This window comes from Neophocaena asiaeorientalis, unplaced genomic scaffold, assembly GCF_003031525.2.
Source record: "Neophocaena asiaeorientalis asiaeorientalis breed wild unplaced genomic scaffold, Neophocaena_asiaeorientalis_V1.1 scaffold263, whole genome shotgun sequence".
NCBI classification, from domain to species: Eukaryota; Metazoa; Chordata; class Mammalia; order Artiodactyla; family Phocoenidae; genus Neophocaena; species Neophocaena asiaeorientalis.
Window position 1 is genome coordinate 2,235,773 of NW_020175015.1, and position 17,939 is coordinate 2,253,711.

Here is a 17,939-nt window from a genome sequence, read left to right on the forward strand (position 1 = left end):
GCCGGGGGGGCAGGGGTGGCAAAATAACACTTAGGATCCCTTGTATACTCTTGGGACACACCCATCTTGAGAATCCCCTTTGTTTTACAGACAAGTAAACTGTGTCTCCAAGGTGAAGTACACCTCAAATAGCTCCTTCTAGATGTCTGCAAACCTAGACTCCCTGTCTTCCCCACAGTATCTGTTTCTCCTCCTGTGACCACATTTCATGATTAGCTGCACAATCTAGAAACTTGGAGGAACCTGCTCTAGACTTTTTCCTCAACTGACTCGTACCTCCACTTCCAGTTAGTTTCTAATCAGTGCTACCTTCTCATTAATGTATTTTTCCAGCCCCATTGCTACTTATTTCCCAAGCATATTTGACCACAAAATCAGTTTCTCCAGTTTCTCATGGAACAAACTATGGGTCTGCAGGTGGAAAGATAAATGACATGATTCCAGAGGAGAGGGCAGGACAGCTTTTCGGTGGTGCCTTGGGTGGTGACTAAATAACTGCTCTCATACCCTTCTGAGTAGCTCATCAGGGGCAGGGGGTCACCATGCCAAAGCTGTGGTGTGACTTGAGAGAGATTTGTGACTGTGTGGCAGCTTGCTTTAACTTGGGGTTAGGGTAGAAGAGACCCAGGGTCTTCAGAAAAATGGGATTTTAGTTCAGGAAGAGATCTTCATTTTTAGCCTTCTAATTTTACAAAATAGGAAACTAAGGCCCAGAGACTTGCCAATAGTCACAGCAGATTGGAGGAAATCCTGGCCTGAAGCCTGGACCTCTTCTCTTCCAGTAAAGCACCCTTTTCACTCTGGCCCCAGTCCCTTCTTGTAAAAACAGCCCCATGTTACTGAAAGGGTCCTTGGTGAGCATCTTGTAGGAGAAAGACCTGAGGCCAAGAGAGGTTCAGTGATGTGTCAGCCAGACCAAGCCAGGACGGGGACAGGGAAGAAACCCCAGCGGCACCCCATTGGACATCCAAAGCCAGGATCCCTTGGCACTGTCCCTTCAACTCAGAAAGAAGGTGGTGTTCCTAAAAAGACTTGCTCTTTCTGAACCCCAGGATCCCCTAGTACAGAGTAAGAGAGTGGGGGCTACTTGATGATCACTTGGGTTCCAAAGAATCATTCCATTTTGTGATTCTCTAAGAACACAGTCTTGTTCCTGAGTGATTCATGTTTCAGGTTTTTCCCGCAAACTTAGGATCTGACTCTCTTTTCCAGAAAATTCAAAGGCAGCACAATTTGTTTGAATGGCTGATTGTGAGCTTCCTGGGGCCTGACTTCTCAGCCCCTACCCAGCTTCAGTCCACCCTGCTGACCCCACATGGCCTGGGTTCCAGGTCGATGTGAACCTTTTTGATTCTTGACTTCAGTCTTTCAGACAGTGGTGGCCCTCCCCCAAACCCCAGGAGGGGAGGAAAGGCCAGCTGTGTAGAGCAAAGTTTTTCAGCATCCCAGAAGATGAGGGTCTCTGAATGGGGTTTTCAGTGGGGTTTCCACCTTAAAACTTGGCAGGGAAGAAGGGGAACATGGTGGAGGGCAGTCCAAAAAGGGAGAGAGATAAAAGGAGAAAGAGAATACAGGAGAAAACAAGACAGAAGCAGCAGCAGAGGATGCCCTGAGGTGCTGAGTACGGAGACAGAAAAGCAAGAGGAGAGAGTGCAGTATAGAGCGAGCAGGTTGAGGGTCTCCCGTCCATGCACACCTGCCTGTCTCATGGCACATGGCTCAGAGTCCCAGACTGTTTGAGCTGCAAGGGTCCCTTAAGAGATCATCTGGTCCCAGCCTCTTATTTTATAGATCAGAGCCCTGAGACAGAGAAATAAAAGATGCCACACATGCAGCCACTGAGGGAGCTGCCTCTGGGGCCCGGGCTCTCTGGGTGGAGCCCTGTTCTCTGTCTGTTCTCATCTGTGTTTCCAGCCTGGATTCAGCCCATGTTTGTCTGGGGAGTCGTTGACTGGGACCTGCTGCCTTCCAGCAATGCTGTTCTGCCAACTAATTGAAAGTCTCTCTTATTGCCTTGGTACAGGATATACTGCGGGGACACCATACAAGGTCCCACCGACCCAGAGTAATACTGCTCCGCCCCCCTACTCCCCATCACCCAACCCCTATCAGACGGCCATGTATCCCATCAGAAGTGCCTACCCCCAGCAGAATCTGTATGCCCAGGTAGGTACATGTAGAAGCCCGGGACCACTTCTTCTGCAGGTAAAGGAGCCACCAGCCTGGGTAGGGTGGAGGGGGGTGAAGAAGAGAGTTCATGGCTCTGATGAACTGTCGCTGTTGTGTCATTAAAACAATAACCTTGCAGTCTACACACTCCCCCAGTCTACCTCAGTCCACAGTCTGAGGCTCTTGTTATTATTTAGCAAAAACATTTGAGAAGCTCTGGATTAAGATGATCCAGGACGCCCTGTCTACTCTGCCCAAAGGTCAGCAGGCCTGTGGGGCTGTGACAGCACAAAGCAGTCATGTGATCCAGGCAGTGGGATGTCACCTCAGACCATTGTCTCCATCCTCAACCTTTTTTGCCTCCAGGGAAATAGATAGTAAGAGACATTTGGGGAAGTGCTCTGCATTTATGACATTTTTCCAGTATGTAGAATGGCAGCATTCACACCAGTGTGATACTCCCACCAGTAATCTCTCATGTGTGCCCATGCACAGTGCCCTGAAGTTCACCAGCCTCCTCCACAGCCCTCTTCACTCACTGATCATGGTCCCTACCTTTATATTTTAAGCAGTCTAAGAAGAAGCACATTGCAATAAGATAAACATAGTAGATCATCATAGCAGCCCTAGGAGCGAGGCAGGACAGGGTTCAAGCCTTATTTTTCAGACCAGAAGCTGAGCCCAGCACTGAACTGTCCACAGCCACGTAGAAGACAGAAGCAGAGCCCCAGACCTTGTGTCCCTGGGCCAGAGCTTCTCTGACCCCATCCCTTAGGGTTTGGGACAGGCTCCCCTCCTCTCCAGAAGCCTGTGTGACCTCAGCCTTTTTTCCCCCAGGGAGCCTACTACACACAGCCGGTGTATGCTGCCCAGCCCCATGTCATCCACCACACCACGGTCGTCCAGCCCAACAGCATTCCCTCTGCCATCTACCCGGCGCCTGTCGCTGCTCCCAGGACCAATGGTGTGGCCATGGGCATGGTGGCTGGCACCACCATGGCGATGTCAGCAGGTAAGGGCAACATCTGTGTTGGTGTCCATCCCCTTCCTCCAGGAACTCATGACAGTGGAGAACACAGTCATGGAATCGATTGTAGCAAAGCATGAAGAATTCTATGCCTGGGGGTTCTGGGAACACAGAGGAGGACCCTCTAACTCTGTCCACAGGGATGGGGAAGATTTCACCAAGGAGGACGTATTGAGCTAGGCCTTAAAGGGTGAACAGAGGCTAACCAGAGAGACGAAAAAGGGAAGGGCAGTCCAGGGGTAAAAAACATGGGTAAAGCACATTCACAGAATGGAAATGGTCGAAGTCACTTAGAAAATAGGGGCATGGAGTTGGAAGGGTGGCTGGAATAGTTGTCAGAGATAAAGTGGTGGAGAGTCTTGAATACCTTTAGGTAACGGGGAGATAGAAAGGGGTTTAAGCAGAGGAGAGATGGAGTTTGGTTTAATCATTCTCTCTGGCTGCAAGGTGGAGGCAGGCTTAGCCAGGGGGAAGCTCTGGTTTAGAGGAGACATGATGATGCTAGGACTCTGGTAGCAGCAGGGTTCCAGAAAGGAGGGCATAGGGCAATGTTATTTAGCAGGCAGGAGCTTAAGGACCTGTCCAATAATTAATTGTGAGGCTTAGGAGAAGCAGGAGTCCAAGAGGACCCCTTCTCCATTTCTGGCTTACTCCAGAAACCCTGCCCTTCGGGAACCTTGAGAATGGGGGCAGGGAGAGATGCCAGAGGAAGAGCAGGTTTAGGGAAGTCTTTGGATGAACTGGCATTAAAAAGAAAGGCATGAGAAGAAAAGAGGGCTCTGAATATAACCTTTAGAGACCCAACTTTCAAAGAATCAGCTAGGTCACCTTCTGGGGGAAGAGAGTATGAGGGGTTGAGTGGACAGGAGGTGGGAGTTGGGATTTTATTCTGCCCCCTAATGTAGGCATTGTTGAGGCCTCTCACTCCCCAGATCAGGTCAGCAAGCTATTGAATGTCTGCTGGGTGCCAGCCTTGTTGGTTGGGTCCTGGGGACCAAACACTGATAGATCAGACCAGAACCCTACCTGTAGGAACAACTAGGTTAGTGGGAACACAACGATGTGAACCAGCGATCACCACTCAGTGTGATGTTGGTGCAGTGAGGGGAGCATACAAAGAAGGGTGAAAGGAGGCCACTGAAGATGAGTGAGTGACTGTCCTGGAGCATGAGGAACGCTTCCCCTGGCAAGATGCGGAAGGGTGGGCAGCAGCTGTGTGAAAGGCTGTGGCTTCATCCTCTTCATCCCAGCGCTCTGGGACGGCCTCATCAGGTTTACTCTTCTCTCTCTGGATGCTCAGGTACCCTGCTGACTGCACCCCAGCACACCGCGATTGGGGCACACCCTGTCTCCATGCCAGCATACAGGGCCCAAGGGACCCCTGCGTACAGCTATGTGCCCCCGCACTGGTAAAGCCTGCATCCCATCCAAGTGAGTGGGGCCCAGGGTGGGAGAGGTAGGAGGGTGACAAAACAGAATTGTTTCAAAGCCCCTGTCTTGGTCTGAAGCACAGGTGTCAGCAAGGGGCAGGTGACAGTTACCAGTTACTTTCCTGCTCCAGGTTCAGTAATATCGCTCTTAATAACAGCTGTAACTTTATATATATTCTAGATACTTAACATATGCTCTCTCATGATCATCACAGTAGCTCTGTGAAATAAGGATCATTAGCTCTATTTTACAGATAAATACATAGTTCAACATCACTTAGCCAGTAAAAACTGGGACTTGAACTCCAATCCTCTAGTACTAAATTCTGTGCTCTTTACCATACAGTCTTCAGGCGTCTTCTACCTGTGGGCCCCATTCTTCCAATGAACTTTTACCTCAGTCAGATGTTGGCTCTGACTGGGGCCAGGCAGAAACCCTGGGCCATCCCCACCACCAGATTCCTTGCTGCCCTCCGCAGCTGCTGAGGCAGTGCCAGTGAACTGCAGGGCTCCAGGGATTTGAAAATCCTCTGCCCTACTTCCTTATCTCCCCTGCTGTCCTCCTCCAGGAGCTCTTGGCACTGGACGGGAAACAGGCAGCTCCACTGGGAAGGCACAGAGGACTCCATTTAGGGCTCCCAGCGTGAGGGGAGGGGGTCCAGTAGCTTCCTGAAGTGGCCTCAGGGATATCACTGTCACTAACGGCCTTCCCCTTCCTCCCCCAGATCTGGAGTCACACATTGTATGCAACTACTCAAGTCTTACACAGGTGCTGGAGCAGCTCCCTAGCAGCACCACCTCTATTTGCAAGAAGAGACAACGGAAGTGCAAGGGTCACTTTATGCATCTTTAACGGTTTTGGTTTTTATTTTCGGTTTTTGTAAAAGCTGCTTTTTCTAATCTCCTGCCTCTCCCCACTGTCCCCCTTTTAGCCACTGCCCTTCCAGCTCTAGCCCTCCTCCTACCTGACCAGGCACATCCTCTCTGCTCTTCTTTTCTTCCCCAAGAATCCAGTCCCGGGAGCCTAGTCTAGCAGCAGTCAGAGAGTGGGGTCTGTTGCAGTGGTTCAGCTGAAGGCGCAATTTCCTTTGAAGAGCATGAGAGATGTGATCCTCAGGTCCAGGGTAGGAACTCAGAGCTGTTGAGCAGGGCACATCTCTGGGGGATTGTTTCTTTTTTGATTTTCCTCAAGCAGGATTAGTTTAAGACATTACCATGTCCTGACACAAATGAAATCTCTTCTGAGAACCATCGCAACAGACCAAGAACAAAACCACCTGATTAGGTAGGAGTGTTCATAGCAGCTTAATAATACCCCAGATCAGAACCTGGGAAAGACAGATTCTTTCTTTAGAGGGCACTATGGAAAGGAAGAGGGAAGAGGGTCGAGAGGCGCTTGCCTGCGGGCTTTGGTTGGTAAGGTCTCTGGCCAAATTGTCTGGGCCTGGACCCCCTCTGACTTGCACAGTGATGTTAACTGACTTGGCACTTCCTCAGAAGGTGATTTTGACCTCAGACCTACCAAGCAGCTGCAGGGTGGTGGGATCCCAGCCTCCCAAAGCCTTGGAAGGCCAGGTGTCCTGTGTAATCCAGACCTTGGCCCCTGGGCCCTCATGGATCCACTCTGATAGGGAGCTTGCTCCTGATTAGAGTGGAAACCTATGGCATTTCTCTCCCTTCCCTTTGCCCTTCCCACTGCCAGGGCTCACCTGTCTGTCCATGGCGCTGGCAGACAGGCCAAGTTCTTGGTTACCTTGTGCCATTCATGGCCACAGTGAAGGAACCACATTCCAGGCGGGTGCTGGCAGCTCTGAAGGTCAGGATAGTGAAGGAAAAGCAATAGCAATAAACACTTCATAGACTCATGGAACTGAAGGGACCTTAGCAACCATCTCATCCATTCCCCTGTTTGACAGATGAGGAAGCTGAGGCCCAGAGAAGCGGAAAGGACTTCCCTAGACCTTGCAGTAAATCAGCATTAAATGCAGCCTTCCTGCCTGGGGCATGTTGCCCATGAAAATTTACCTAGGGATGGATTGGCTTGGTTTTGTAAAAATGAAGTCAGCAGTGCCCACACCTGGTGAGCTCGGGAACAGTCTCTGGGCTTTTGTTTCTGCTCTTTCCCTCCATGGATTCCAAAGGCGGGGATTGAAGACTGGGCAGAGGTGACATGGGGGCAGATGGCAGGAACAGAAATTGCAAATGAAGAAATAGCATTTGGAAATTCTGTGAAGACATCTGGAACTCTCATCCTATTACCTGACTCCAGCCCTAGGGATGGCTGAAAAGGAGTCCATGCTTTTAAGACAGTAGCCCCTCATCCTGAGAGGAGAGGAGGAGGAGACACGGGCTCTCCTGGGAGAAGAGGGACGCACTGGTCTCAGCCAGGAGCCCGGTAGTCTAGCACTGTCCCCCTACTCCCAGCACTTGGCTGGGCCAGCAGCCCCTTTGGGGATGCGGGGAGAGGAACATTTTACTGTACAGAATGGAATCATTGATAACATTTATAACTTTTAAATAACTCTCTTCATTTTAAATTCATGCATACTTGGACATAATCCCTACCCCTACCTGCCGTGTCTCCCTAAAGGAGGAGAAAATCAGGAAGCCCTTGGGCCAGAAGGACCTCAGAGGCTATCTGGCTGTTCCCAGGAGGGCAAAGCCCAGCAGCATCCTCAACCCAGAGCCAGGAGTTGAGGGCCCACCTTCTTGGCTTTCCAGGGAAATGCAGCACTGGTAAGGAGAAGCCCAGCTGTCCTAAATTAAATGGTCTGTTCTGGGGTGCTGAAGAGGTTTCATTTTAAAACAATAGGAAGTTTTCCAGTGTTAATCCATTTTTTGCAAATACCTCCTCCTACTCTCTGGTTTTCTAAGGGTGGGTGAAGGTTGTTTTAGATTATGTCATACATGTTTAGAAAATGCCAAAATAATAATAATGATTATAATAATAATAGGAAACCTTTGCATTTGTCAGGTGCCTCATAGACTTCAGAGCACTTCACAGCCTTTAATTTACTGGCCCTGAGAGAAAGGGTCAGAGTTATTACACCCATTTGACAAATGAGGAAACTGGTTCTAAAAGGAAAGGGAACTTGCCCAAAGTGAGCAGAATGCTGGTATCCTGACAAGCTTCCCTGAACCCTGCTGCCTCCAGATGGGCTAGGGTAGGACCACAGAGAGAAGGAAAAAGGGAGGAGATCTAGGAATGTCCTTTTTATTTTTGTTCATTCCATACCAGTAAGTAAAAACTAACATCTAGTACCTCACAGTTTACAAAGCAGTTTCATATCCATCATCTGGTTTAACCCTGTGAAATAGATTATTCTCTCATTTGATCCATGAGGAAACTGAGACTTGGAAGAGCAAAGTGACTTGCTCATAAGTGGCAGAGCCATTTGAATCCCAGCCTGCTGCCTCTGTCCCTGCAGTCTGAATCCACACACGGCTCATGGACAGAAACATCAATGCTCAGTACCCTCTCTTAGCCCTAGTATGTAATTCAAGATCAAAGACAGGCCCCAAGGCAAAAACAAGGTGTGAAAAGGCCGTGGTCTGGAAGAGCCCAGGCCCAGCGCCCCTTTTTCAGCCTGAGCCACTGGAGTCCCAGTTCAGCTGGCCTCACCCTTTTGCTTTGACAGAGATCCACAAGCCTGGCCAAGCTTGGGGAGTCATTGCAGAGGGACTGAGCCCAGGAGAACAGGGGCAGTAGTGTGCCTGTGGTAGGATGAGAGCACACCTGGTAGGATCACAGGTGTCTGTTGGGAGGTACCATGGGTGTTATCCAAAGATACTGGATGGCCCAGTGGTCAAGCTGGACAGAGGTCAGAGCTGGAAGGGCCCTGCCATTGTAGGAAGGCCAGCAAGCCAGAAAGGACAAGGGGTGTGCCCACATACATAGCAAGCTACAGCGTGGCACCAGCAAAGCCCCCTCTCCACCCCACTCCACTGCCTCTCCCTAGTACCACAGGCTTGGTGGCCAGGGTCAGGGGTACAGGTGGTTCCAGTCACCAGCCAACCCTCTTGGCTTCTGCCACTTCTACCTGGCTCCTCCTCATTAGTCTGGGGTCTAGGAAGCTGGAGTCTGGAGTGCCCCCAAGTGGTTAAGAGCCTGGAATTTATCTTTCTGCCGCGTTTTGAAAAAATGTATTTAATTTCTTCCCCATGAGACAGGGCAGTTGCTGCTGTTCCTCTTTCTCTCCTGGCAGTGACCCAAAAGTACGTATCCCACTCCTGTATCTTGAAAAAGGACACTCGCACCTGTCCAGAGTTTTCTGTCTGTGTACAAAGTACTTCAACATTGATTGCCAAAAATCCCCATTTTGTAGATGGAAAAACTAAGTCTCAGAAGGCTTAAGAGACTTGCCAAAGGTCACACAGCTCATAAGAGAAAGAGCCAAGATTTGAACTGTTTAAATCCTCTGCTTTCTGCTGGCTCCTGCTGGGTCTGGGTGGCAGGCATGCAGAAGGGATGGGCTACCTATCTGCCCCCAAACAGAGGAAGACCCCACGGAAACCTGGGGAGCTCAGTCCTGCCAACTGAGCAGATTTTTATGAGGAGCCCTGGGAACCCAGAGGCATATCCAGATGGCAGCACCCAGAGGATGAGAATTTGCAAGAAAAGGCTTAACTTGAGCAAAACATTTTGGGGTCATGAGGTTTAGGACTGAAGACATGTTCAAGGGAAGCCCCAGGCACCTGTCCGTTGAAAGACCCATGTCCCTGGGAAGCCTGCGTACCCTTACTTTTTGACCCTGGAGAGCCTGCCCACTGTCCAGACCTGGCGAGTTGGCACTTCCAGGGGACCTGGTGTAGCCCTGAATGGCCAAAAGCACATCTGACTCAAGTCTCTGGGCCTGTTTTTCCCCTGGGTGAGGACCAGGATCTAGAGAGACACTGTGCAGTCCTTTCTCCTTGTCCCAACTCTGACCCTTGGGCACCCAAAGTGTTCCAAGTTTGAGGTATCCCACTCCCAGAGATCTGGGAGTGCTTCTTCGGAGAGGCTGGCTTTGTTCTGAGTAGGCTTCAGAAATGAATCACATGGAGCATAAAAGTAGTGCAGATCCTCTGGTCACCAAGTTCTGGTGTCCTCATTGTACAGACAGGACTCTGGCTGAGTCAGGCCTGGAGCCCTGCATATCAGATCCTCAGCTCTGCTCTGTGGCCAGAGAGGGAGGGCCTAGACGGCATGGGTCTTGGCCCCAGCACTGTGGTTGAAGCAGTCATTTAGATGTCACCATGGCATTTTCTCCTCAATTGCTGTTGAGTGAAAGTATGTGGAAGCTCTGCTTTTCCACCCTGTATTCCGCATCACATAGGATATGTGGTCCCCAGCTGCTTGCCAAGCTTGGGAATCCAGAGGGGGCAGGTTGGGCAGCGGAGGGGGCAGGTGAGGAGGCTCCATACTCGTGTCCAGCCTCAGGGGAATCCAGGCCAGACCTACCTCCAAAAGCAGGATCACAGCAGAGGAGACCCAGCCAGGCTAACATCTAATTCCACACCTGAGCCTCTGAGAGCTCAGCCTACTATGGGTGTGCCAGGCTGGTGGCAGGATTTGTCCTTTACCTGTCCATGTTCCCTTCTCCTAGATAACTTGTTTCTGAAATTAGGCATTACGTGGTTCTAGGGCCCGGCCTTTGAAATTCCTGACAGGCCAGTTTCAACATTCCATAACCAACCTTGCCTGAGCCAGACTTGGGTCTCACTCCCTCACTTTCTCCAATGGGTATTTTCTATCTTGCGTGCTGTTGAGTCCAGCCCAGTGGCGAGGTGATTGGGGTTGGTTGTCACAGAGCCAGACAGGGAAACTAGAACTCTTGCTTCCCTGTGGCTGCATGCGTAGTCCCTGGGTTTTCTTGCTGTGGCAGTGAGGCCCTGTACCCAGTCCAGCTCCTGGTAGAGGGGGTATTTTCCTTTCTGAGGAGAACAGATATAACAGCCTTGCTGATAAGTACCAGCCCATAGGACTCAAATGGGTGAAGTCATCTTTGGGCCTGACCCCAGCAAGACCAGCATCTCCAGGCTCCAGCCTTCCTCCTCATGCCTGAGAGTCAGGGAAAGAGTGGGACTGCCCAAAGACCACCTTCTTGGGTCAGCCAGATTATCTGGATCTGTGGTGGGACTCCAGCTCCTCCTTACCCAAGGGAATGTAAGGCCAGGCCTTTAGCAATGTGGAGTTGTCTGTAGTGACCTTTAAAGGCCCAAGGGCCTGTTCCCATCTCCTGACTAAAAGGTATCTTCATCCCTGTTCATGTCACACGACAGAGAAAACTTGTTCTCGTGACATGTACCATCCCTGTGAGAGAGCGTTGTATATGATTTTGTATTTTTTAATTCATTTTAATCTACAGGTTGGAATCTAATTTTTAAATTTTATTGGAACTCACATTTTAAAAAGAAAAACATTTAAAATAATAATAATAAACATTTGACCAGTGTCTTCCAAGTAGTTTGATCAAAGAACTTATAGGTGTTTTCAAAACACAGCCTGGAGTGTAAAGATTGGAAAGCCCCATGGCCTCGCTTGTGTGTATGAAGTGTAAATCTGGTTTTGTTTTGTTGTTTTGGATTCTTTTGGGTTTTTGTTTTGTTTTGTTTTGAAGATCAGATAGTGATCACTCTGAAAGATTGAAGCCAAGAATTTGTAACTATGATATTTACTGTAAGCTGTAGAACATTCAATAACTATTAAAAAAATTTCCAAAAAAAGTCTGGGGTGACCAGACTGGTGGTTCTTGGGGGAGGGGGACACAGACACCTCCTGGGCCAGTGAGAGTCCCCTGGGTTTCTTCCCAAGTTGATCCTAAACTTGTTTTCACCAGTCAGGTAACACCTACGCTGCATCTCCGGGGAGGCCCTGGGACTCACAGTTGGGCCTGGGAAGTGGCCGTCAGCACCTGGACTAAGGTGTGTGATACCGAGTGCCCACCATGTGGCCAGCACTGTGCTTTATGCTTCGCAACTCATAATCCTCACAGCAGGATGGGAGGTGAGCCCTGTTGTTAGCCCTGTCCTTGGTAGTGGGCAGCTAAGGAGGGTTAAGTAAGTACCTCGACCAAGGTTACAGAGCTAGTGAGGGGTGGAGTTGGAACTTACACTTGGTCTGGCTCCAAAGCCCAGGCACCAAGCCCCAAGCCGCACATTATCCTGCCCACCCTGGAGGAGGCAATGCCTGTAACTCACTTCAAGGGTAAATTGGTCAGGAGGGAAACCAAGGGAAGGGCTTAGTGTGGTTTGTAGTCCCAGAAGGATAGTTGAAGGCAGTCATATGGTCTCCATCCAAATGGTCATCAAGTGCTGTCAGTTTTATTTACATCCTAAACATCTCTCTCTTGTCCAAGCCTGGGCTTCTCTCCCTGGTTATCACAGCCACCATCCCATCCTAGGGCCTGGTCCCTGCAGTCCACGCTCTCCCAGCCTCCAGGTATTCAGCTTCCTCAAATGGAGAGAATACTTGAGGCCCAAAGAGGCTAAGTGACCTGGCTGTAACTAACACTCAGGACTCCTGACTCTCGAGCCCTTTCCACCAAACCGTACCCTGGGCCTCCATAATGCCTTCCCCAGTTTCCTCTCCTGTCCTCACCTGACATGAAACTTATTCTCCCTCCCTTGCGATGGCAGAAAGCGCTGTCGGGTGTGGTAGGGGAGGGCCTTGCTGGGCTCTCTTCCCCTGCACAGGAAGGGGATTTTTCCCAGGGACTCAGCTCCAGGTCAGTGGCAGGGCTGGGGGCCAGAAGCAGGTGGAAGGCAGAGACCGGGGCCCCAGCACCCACCATTCTGGCCCATGGAGGAGGGGTTATGGAGTGAGAGAGGGCAGTCTCAGAACTGTCCTCAGTGGTTGGCCCAGGGGCCCCACCGTGTCCTCCAGCTCCCAGCCCTGCCAACAGCCTGGGCCTGCCTTGCTCAAGAGCAGGATTTAGAGCCAAGAAAGCTTCCACGTGAGGGTGGGGGCCCTAAAAGCCAAGGGTATCAGACACACCCCTACCTGATCCCTCAGCAACTCATCCCACTCTTTTGGGAGCTGGCCTCAGTATCCTCCAGGGACAAGAGACTGGGGCCAGGGCTATTCTTTCTCTTACCTTCCAGCAAGCAGGAAATTGGGGTGGTGGGAGTAGTCTGGAGAGGAGCAGTGCTTATTACCCCAGGGCCCAGCACTGAGATGGGGTGTGCGTTACCTAACCCGGGAAGCCCAGATCCAGCCTCAGCCTCCACCGTCGCTGGCATCTGTATGTGCCTCACCCCAGGCAAGAGGGCATCCAGAGACCAGAGTCCAACTTCCCCCTGGGAAAGGAGGCCAGAGAGTGGGAGGGCTCAGCCTCCCACCCCTTTCCCCCAGGGCATTGTCTCATCCTCATCTCAATGTGTCACACAAGTCCTCGGTGAAGTGGGGTTGGTTGGCTGAGGGGACAGCCAAGTTTGAGAAGCCACACCCTGAGGCGCAGCTGAACAGCTGGCCAGTAGGGACACCAGTCGCACCATGGCGGCCCCAGGGAACATCCCACTGGTCCCCTACAACAGACACCCTGTTCTAGACTTTGGCAACCTTTGTTGCTCCAGAAAATTCCTCCTGATGTCCAGCCTGTCTCCTTCCCTCCCCTCTCCTAGAGCAGGTGATGCTTTGCCTCCTGGGTCCTCAGAGGTGCCCTCCCTTTCCTTCCCACCTGAGAAGCCCCAGAGAGAGAAGCCTGTGCCCTAAGAGAGGTGAGAGAAAGGGAGAGGTCGAATCTCAAAGCTCAGCCTCCCCTCAGGCCGGGATTTTTCTCTGAAGCTGCTAGGCCGGCCCCTTGTCATGGCTTCTGCCCTGTGTGAAGCCTGGGCCTCCCGCAGGGTGTCCCTTTCCACACCTCCCCAGGTTCCATGAACCGTCACTTTTTGGTTCTTCAGCCTCTCCTTGGGCCTCTTTCCCATTAGTGTTGAAATATGTCCTTTTCTTCCATCTTTTTTTTCTTTTTTGGCCACACCACGCAGCATGCGGGGATCCTTAGTTCCTCGACCAGGGATTGAACCCGCTCCCCCTGCAGTGGATGTGCAGAGTCTTAACCACTGGACTGCCAGGGAAGTCCCTCCGTCTTTTAAAAGCATACCAAACACCAAAAGAACTTGGAATTAACTAAAAACCCTCTCTCCCTGGAGCCTGAGGGCCTACTAGCTATTACCTGGCACAGGCTTCTGCAGAAAGCTCAGCCCACTGGGACCTGGCTCTGGTCTCGCCACATCCCTGTGTTGGCTAGCCAGGGGACGCTAGTCCTGACCCTGCAGCAGCGCCTGGCTTTGTGACCCACCCTGCTCCCCACACTCCCGTCCTTCCTGGACGCTGCATTCTCCTGCTTGCTTTCCTTCCCACCGTTCTGAGTCTTCCCTGAGCTCTCTCCCTGGAACGTGCTCCCTCCCAGTCCAGTCCTGGTGCAAATGCCCATCTGAGTGCTTCCAGGTATCATCGTACGCCAGGTCTGTCCCTCGAGCGCCGCGGGCCTGCACGTGCAGGTGCCTCAAGACATCCCGTGGGTCTGCATCACTGCTCCCCACCCAGCTGGCCCTAATCCCGTGAGCCACATCCCGGCACCAAGGCCTAGCAGTTCCATCCTCTGTCCCAGGAGTCTTTCCATCGCCCCCGCAAACCCCTGCTCCTCCGTCTCTTGTCTGGATGGCTGCAACAGCCGCCTGTGGATCCCTGCTCCCGCAGCTCCTGCACCCTCCACAGGAATGAGCTGGCTAGTCATACTTTTTAGCCTTCCTGAATGCTCTAGAGGCGCCTTGGTCATCCCTGGCATAGGGCCAGTGGCTTCCAAGAGCCCATGTGGCTGCCTTCTGCTGCCACCCCCAGTCCAGCCTTCACACCTGAGTCACTCTATACTGGAAGCTTCTCCGGCTCCTCATATTTTCATTGCCGTCCGGCCTTTGTACATGCTGTTCCCCCTCTGTGGAACACAGCTCCCCTTCCCACATTCTCCAGCCCTCAATATGCCTTACTTACCCCATCCATTTGCCAGGCTCCACTTCCTCTAGAGCTGTGCTGTCCAATACAGGAGCCACTAGCCACATGAGGTTATCAAGCCCTTGAAATATGCTACTTCATATTAAGACATGCTTTAAGTGTATTTACCACATTTCAAAGCAAAAAAATGGTTAATTCATAATTTTTATACTGATTTCATATTGAAATGAAAGTATTTTAGTATTTTGGTTAAGTAAAATACATTGTTGATATCATTTAAAATAAGTTCACTTGGTTCTTTTTACTTTTTAAAATGTGGCTATTAGAAAAATTTTAATTACATACGTGGCGCACACTCTATTTCCGTTGGACAGCACTGCTTCTAGGGCCTGCAGTGAGAACCAGGTGACCTGAGAGGCCGCCTCCGGCCCCACTTCAGCTGCTGCCTGATGTCCACCTGCCAAACAGCAGGCGCTGCCAGGGGAGGGATGGCCTGACCCACACACGGAGCCCGACACACAACTATTCACTGAATGGGCAGACCTGAGAAGAGACAGGGAAAAAGAAGTGCCTCATGACACTACCGTCCCACCTTTTATTATCCAACAAATGGATGATGTGGAGACACAAGGGTGGGACAACAGCAAAGTTTCAATAAATAAGAGAAACGGGGACAGCAGTGGGCCCATGCCTGCACAGCCCCACATAAATAACGAGGTTGCTGAGCCAGAGTGGAGACGCGGGCTGGGCAGTCGCCTGCACTGCCCAGGCCAGGGGACGGACACACCAGTACCACAGGGACACAGAAACCACCGAGGCCAGAGGCCTCACCCCTTACCCTCCAAAGCGCCTGAGATCTTGTGGGTGGCTGGGCAGGCTGGGACTCTGTACCACAGCCCCGCCCAGGTCAAGTCTGTTTTTTCAATTTCAATAAAAACAGCAGGGGCAGGGGCAGGCACGTGCATTATGCCCCTTCTGTAGGCAGAACCATGGATGGGCAGCCCCTTGGGAGCCTTGAAGGTGGTGGCCCTGAAGCAGCAAAAAACGGGGCCAGATAAAACTAGTGGGAGGGGTGGCAAGGGTCAAGTTCTCCATCTACACGACCCAGCCCAGAGCCTGCAAGATGCAGGAAGGCCCTGGGCACCGAGACGCCACTCTCTCCCCGCTTCACAGTCAGAAGAATTGGGACCCAGTAATGGCCAGGGGCTTGCCCAGGAACTCGGTTCCTAGCTCATGGCTTTTTGTTGACCCCTCCCTTTGCAGGACCTCTCAGGAAGGAGGGGGAGGTCCCCTCTACAGAGGCAAGGAGTGGCTCATCACTAAGGCGTGGGGCCAGGGTTGCCAGGTAGAGGGCCCCTCCCCACCACTGAGGCCTAGCCACCTGGCGGTGCAGAGGACCCTGTGGGCTCCTAGGATCCAGCCAGGGCAGGGCACGGCATCAGGGACATCCTGCAGGGAAGGAAATGGGCGGCAGGGACGGGAGGGGCTCTCAACCTGCTCCTGCACACAGCACCCGCCGGCACGCTGGCCTGCCTCCTCACTGGGGTGGACGCTCCCACCTCCAGGCCTTGGCCTTGGCTGTTCTGTCTGCTGGGCCATTCTGGATCCTCACTAGCTCAGCTGCAGCTCTACCTCCTCCAGGAAGCTTGCCTTCGGAACCTCCCAGGGCAAGGCTGCAGTATCCTCAGACGAGACAGCCCCTCAGATGACCAGGTTGCTCTCACTCAGCCGGACCACATAGCAGTTCTCCTGGGGGACAGGGGTGAGGGGTCAGAGCTGTCAGGGGGCTTCTGGACTCCAAGAAGGAGTATCACAGCAAACAGCTGGCACAGACCAGCCACAGGCCTCTGCCCAGGTGAGTGGGCAGGTGGGCAAGGAGGGCCCCAAACCAGGGCCCAGGAGACCCCAGGAGGTAGTGAAGGGGAAGCGGGGTGACAGGAGGGGCAACATACCCAAGTGGTGAGTCCCCAGGAGGCAGTAGCCCTCTGTACCTCCACCCCTGCCCCATCTGCAGTCGGGGTTGGCACAGGTGCCAACAGACACCTTTCCCCTCTGGTCCTCACCTCGGCCTTGTTCTCTGCTGGGGACTTCAGCCATTTAGGGTGGCTTCCACCACTTCCCAGCAGTGTCCGCTGCTCACTGGAGAGGCCACGTCGTGGGGAGTCAGGGAGATCACCCCCTGAGGGCCCGGCCTCCGTGATGGTCTTCACCTCTGAGGCCACCGAACTCATCCGCTGCTCAGGAATTCGGGCCACACGGAACCTGTGGGGAGAGGTAGTGCGATCATCCTGCATTAGAGGGCGGACCCCAGGTGTGGAGGGCGCAGCACCCACCAGGGTCACACAGCAAGTTCATGGGTCAGAGCCTGAGCCCTCCCCACGTCTTCCCACCCACTGACAAGCTCCCGACACCTCCCCACACTAGGCTGCAGGTGGACAGGCTCTTAGCCTGAGGCGGCGCAGGTGTGATGGGGGCTATGACCCTGCCCTGGGGGACCAGGGACTCCATGTGAGAGAGCGTAGCTGGGAAGACCTGGCTTTTCCCTGGCCGCCCCCACTGCAAAGAGGCCCACTGAGGCCAGGAAGGGTGAGGCCACCACTGAACCCACTGTTCATGGATCAGGCTAGGGCCCTGCCACCCCCAGAGCTGTCATGTCATGTTGTGGCACCCTGCTGTGTCTATGCCCTCCTCACCTGCCCACAGACAAGATGGTGATCTCGCCCTGGCGTCCTGCCTTGGCCCCGACCTTGGGCACCCTGGCCGGGTTGGGCAGGAGTCTGGGAGTAGGAGTGGTGGCAGCTGCAGCCTCGGGGGACAGCAGCACCTCGGGCCACTTCTGGCTACAACGGGAGCAGCAGGGGCCAGAGAGTGAGGCCAGGCCCTGCACAGTGTGGAGGTGGTGGCGATACGGGCAGACGTGTGGCATGCTGGGTGGGCCCGGCGGCAGCCTGTGGAAGACACAGGTGGGAGCGGTCACTGGGGCAGGGCAGGCCCAGGAGACCCCAGGAGGTAGGTGAAGGGGAAGCAGGGTGACAGGAGGAGCAACATACCCAAGTGGTGAGTCCCCAGGAGGCAGGCTGATTACCTGCGGTTTGGGGCCCTCCCCGCCCACCTGCCCACTCACCTGGGCAGAGGCCTGTGGCTGGTCTGCGCCAGCTGTTTGCTGTGATACTCCTTCAGCAGCTCCTCCAGGGCCGCTGCATTCTCTGTGGGCAGCTGTAGTCAGAACCCGGCTCTGGGCCGTGAGGGGCACTCCCCCCAACCTCCTGCCCCAGCACAAATCCCCCTACCTACCCGCCACCCCCTCCCTGGCCCAGGCTGTGTGCCTTTTCCTCCACCTCTCACCAGGCAAGAGCAGGCAGAGAGGCGGGAGCACCATGGT

The 17,939-nt window shown here is 52.9% G+C and overlaps 2 protein-coding genes across 11 annotated transcripts in view; one reads left to right on the forward strand and one right to left on the reverse strand.

Annotated features, from left to right (window-relative positions):
- FAM168A (family with sequence similarity 168 member A) overlaps positions 1–5,978 on the forward strand; it is a 183,919-nt gene extending 177,941 nt beyond the window's left edge. For both annotated transcript variants that reach the window (XM_024761982.1, XM_024761983.1), the window contains 4 exons: positions 2,024–2,166; positions 3,007–3,181; positions 4,497–4,627; positions 5,352–5,978. In XM_024761982.1, the coding sequence (XP_024617750.1) occupies positions 2,024–2,166; positions 3,007–3,181; positions 4,497–4,609 (431 nt within the window). In that variant the 3' untranslated portion in view covers positions 4,610–4,627; positions 5,352–5,978. The remainder of the gene's footprint in view (positions 1–2,023; positions 2,167–3,006; positions 3,182–4,496; positions 4,628–5,351) is intronic.
- Positions 5,979–5,980: 2 nt separating this feature from the next.
- RELT (RELT TNF receptor) overlaps positions 5,981–17,939 on the reverse strand; it is a 34,565-nt gene continuing 22,606 nt past the window's right edge. For 8 of the 9 annotated variants that reach the window (XM_024761973.1, XM_024761977.1, XM_024761970.1 and 5 more), the window contains 4 exons: positions 17,682–17,763; positions 17,251–17,505; positions 16,621–16,819; positions 15,126–16,306 (listed from right to left, as the gene is read on the reverse strand). In XM_024761973.1, the coding sequence (XP_024617741.1) occupies positions 16,259–16,306; positions 16,621–16,819; positions 17,251–17,505; positions 17,682–17,763 (584 nt within the window). In that variant the 3' untranslated portion in view covers positions 15,126–16,258. Of the gene's footprint in view, positions 15,101–15,125; positions 16,307–16,620; positions 16,820–17,250; positions 17,506–17,681; positions 17,764–17,939 lie in introns of those variants that run through there. The other variant, XR_003005564.1, reaches the window with a different exon arrangement.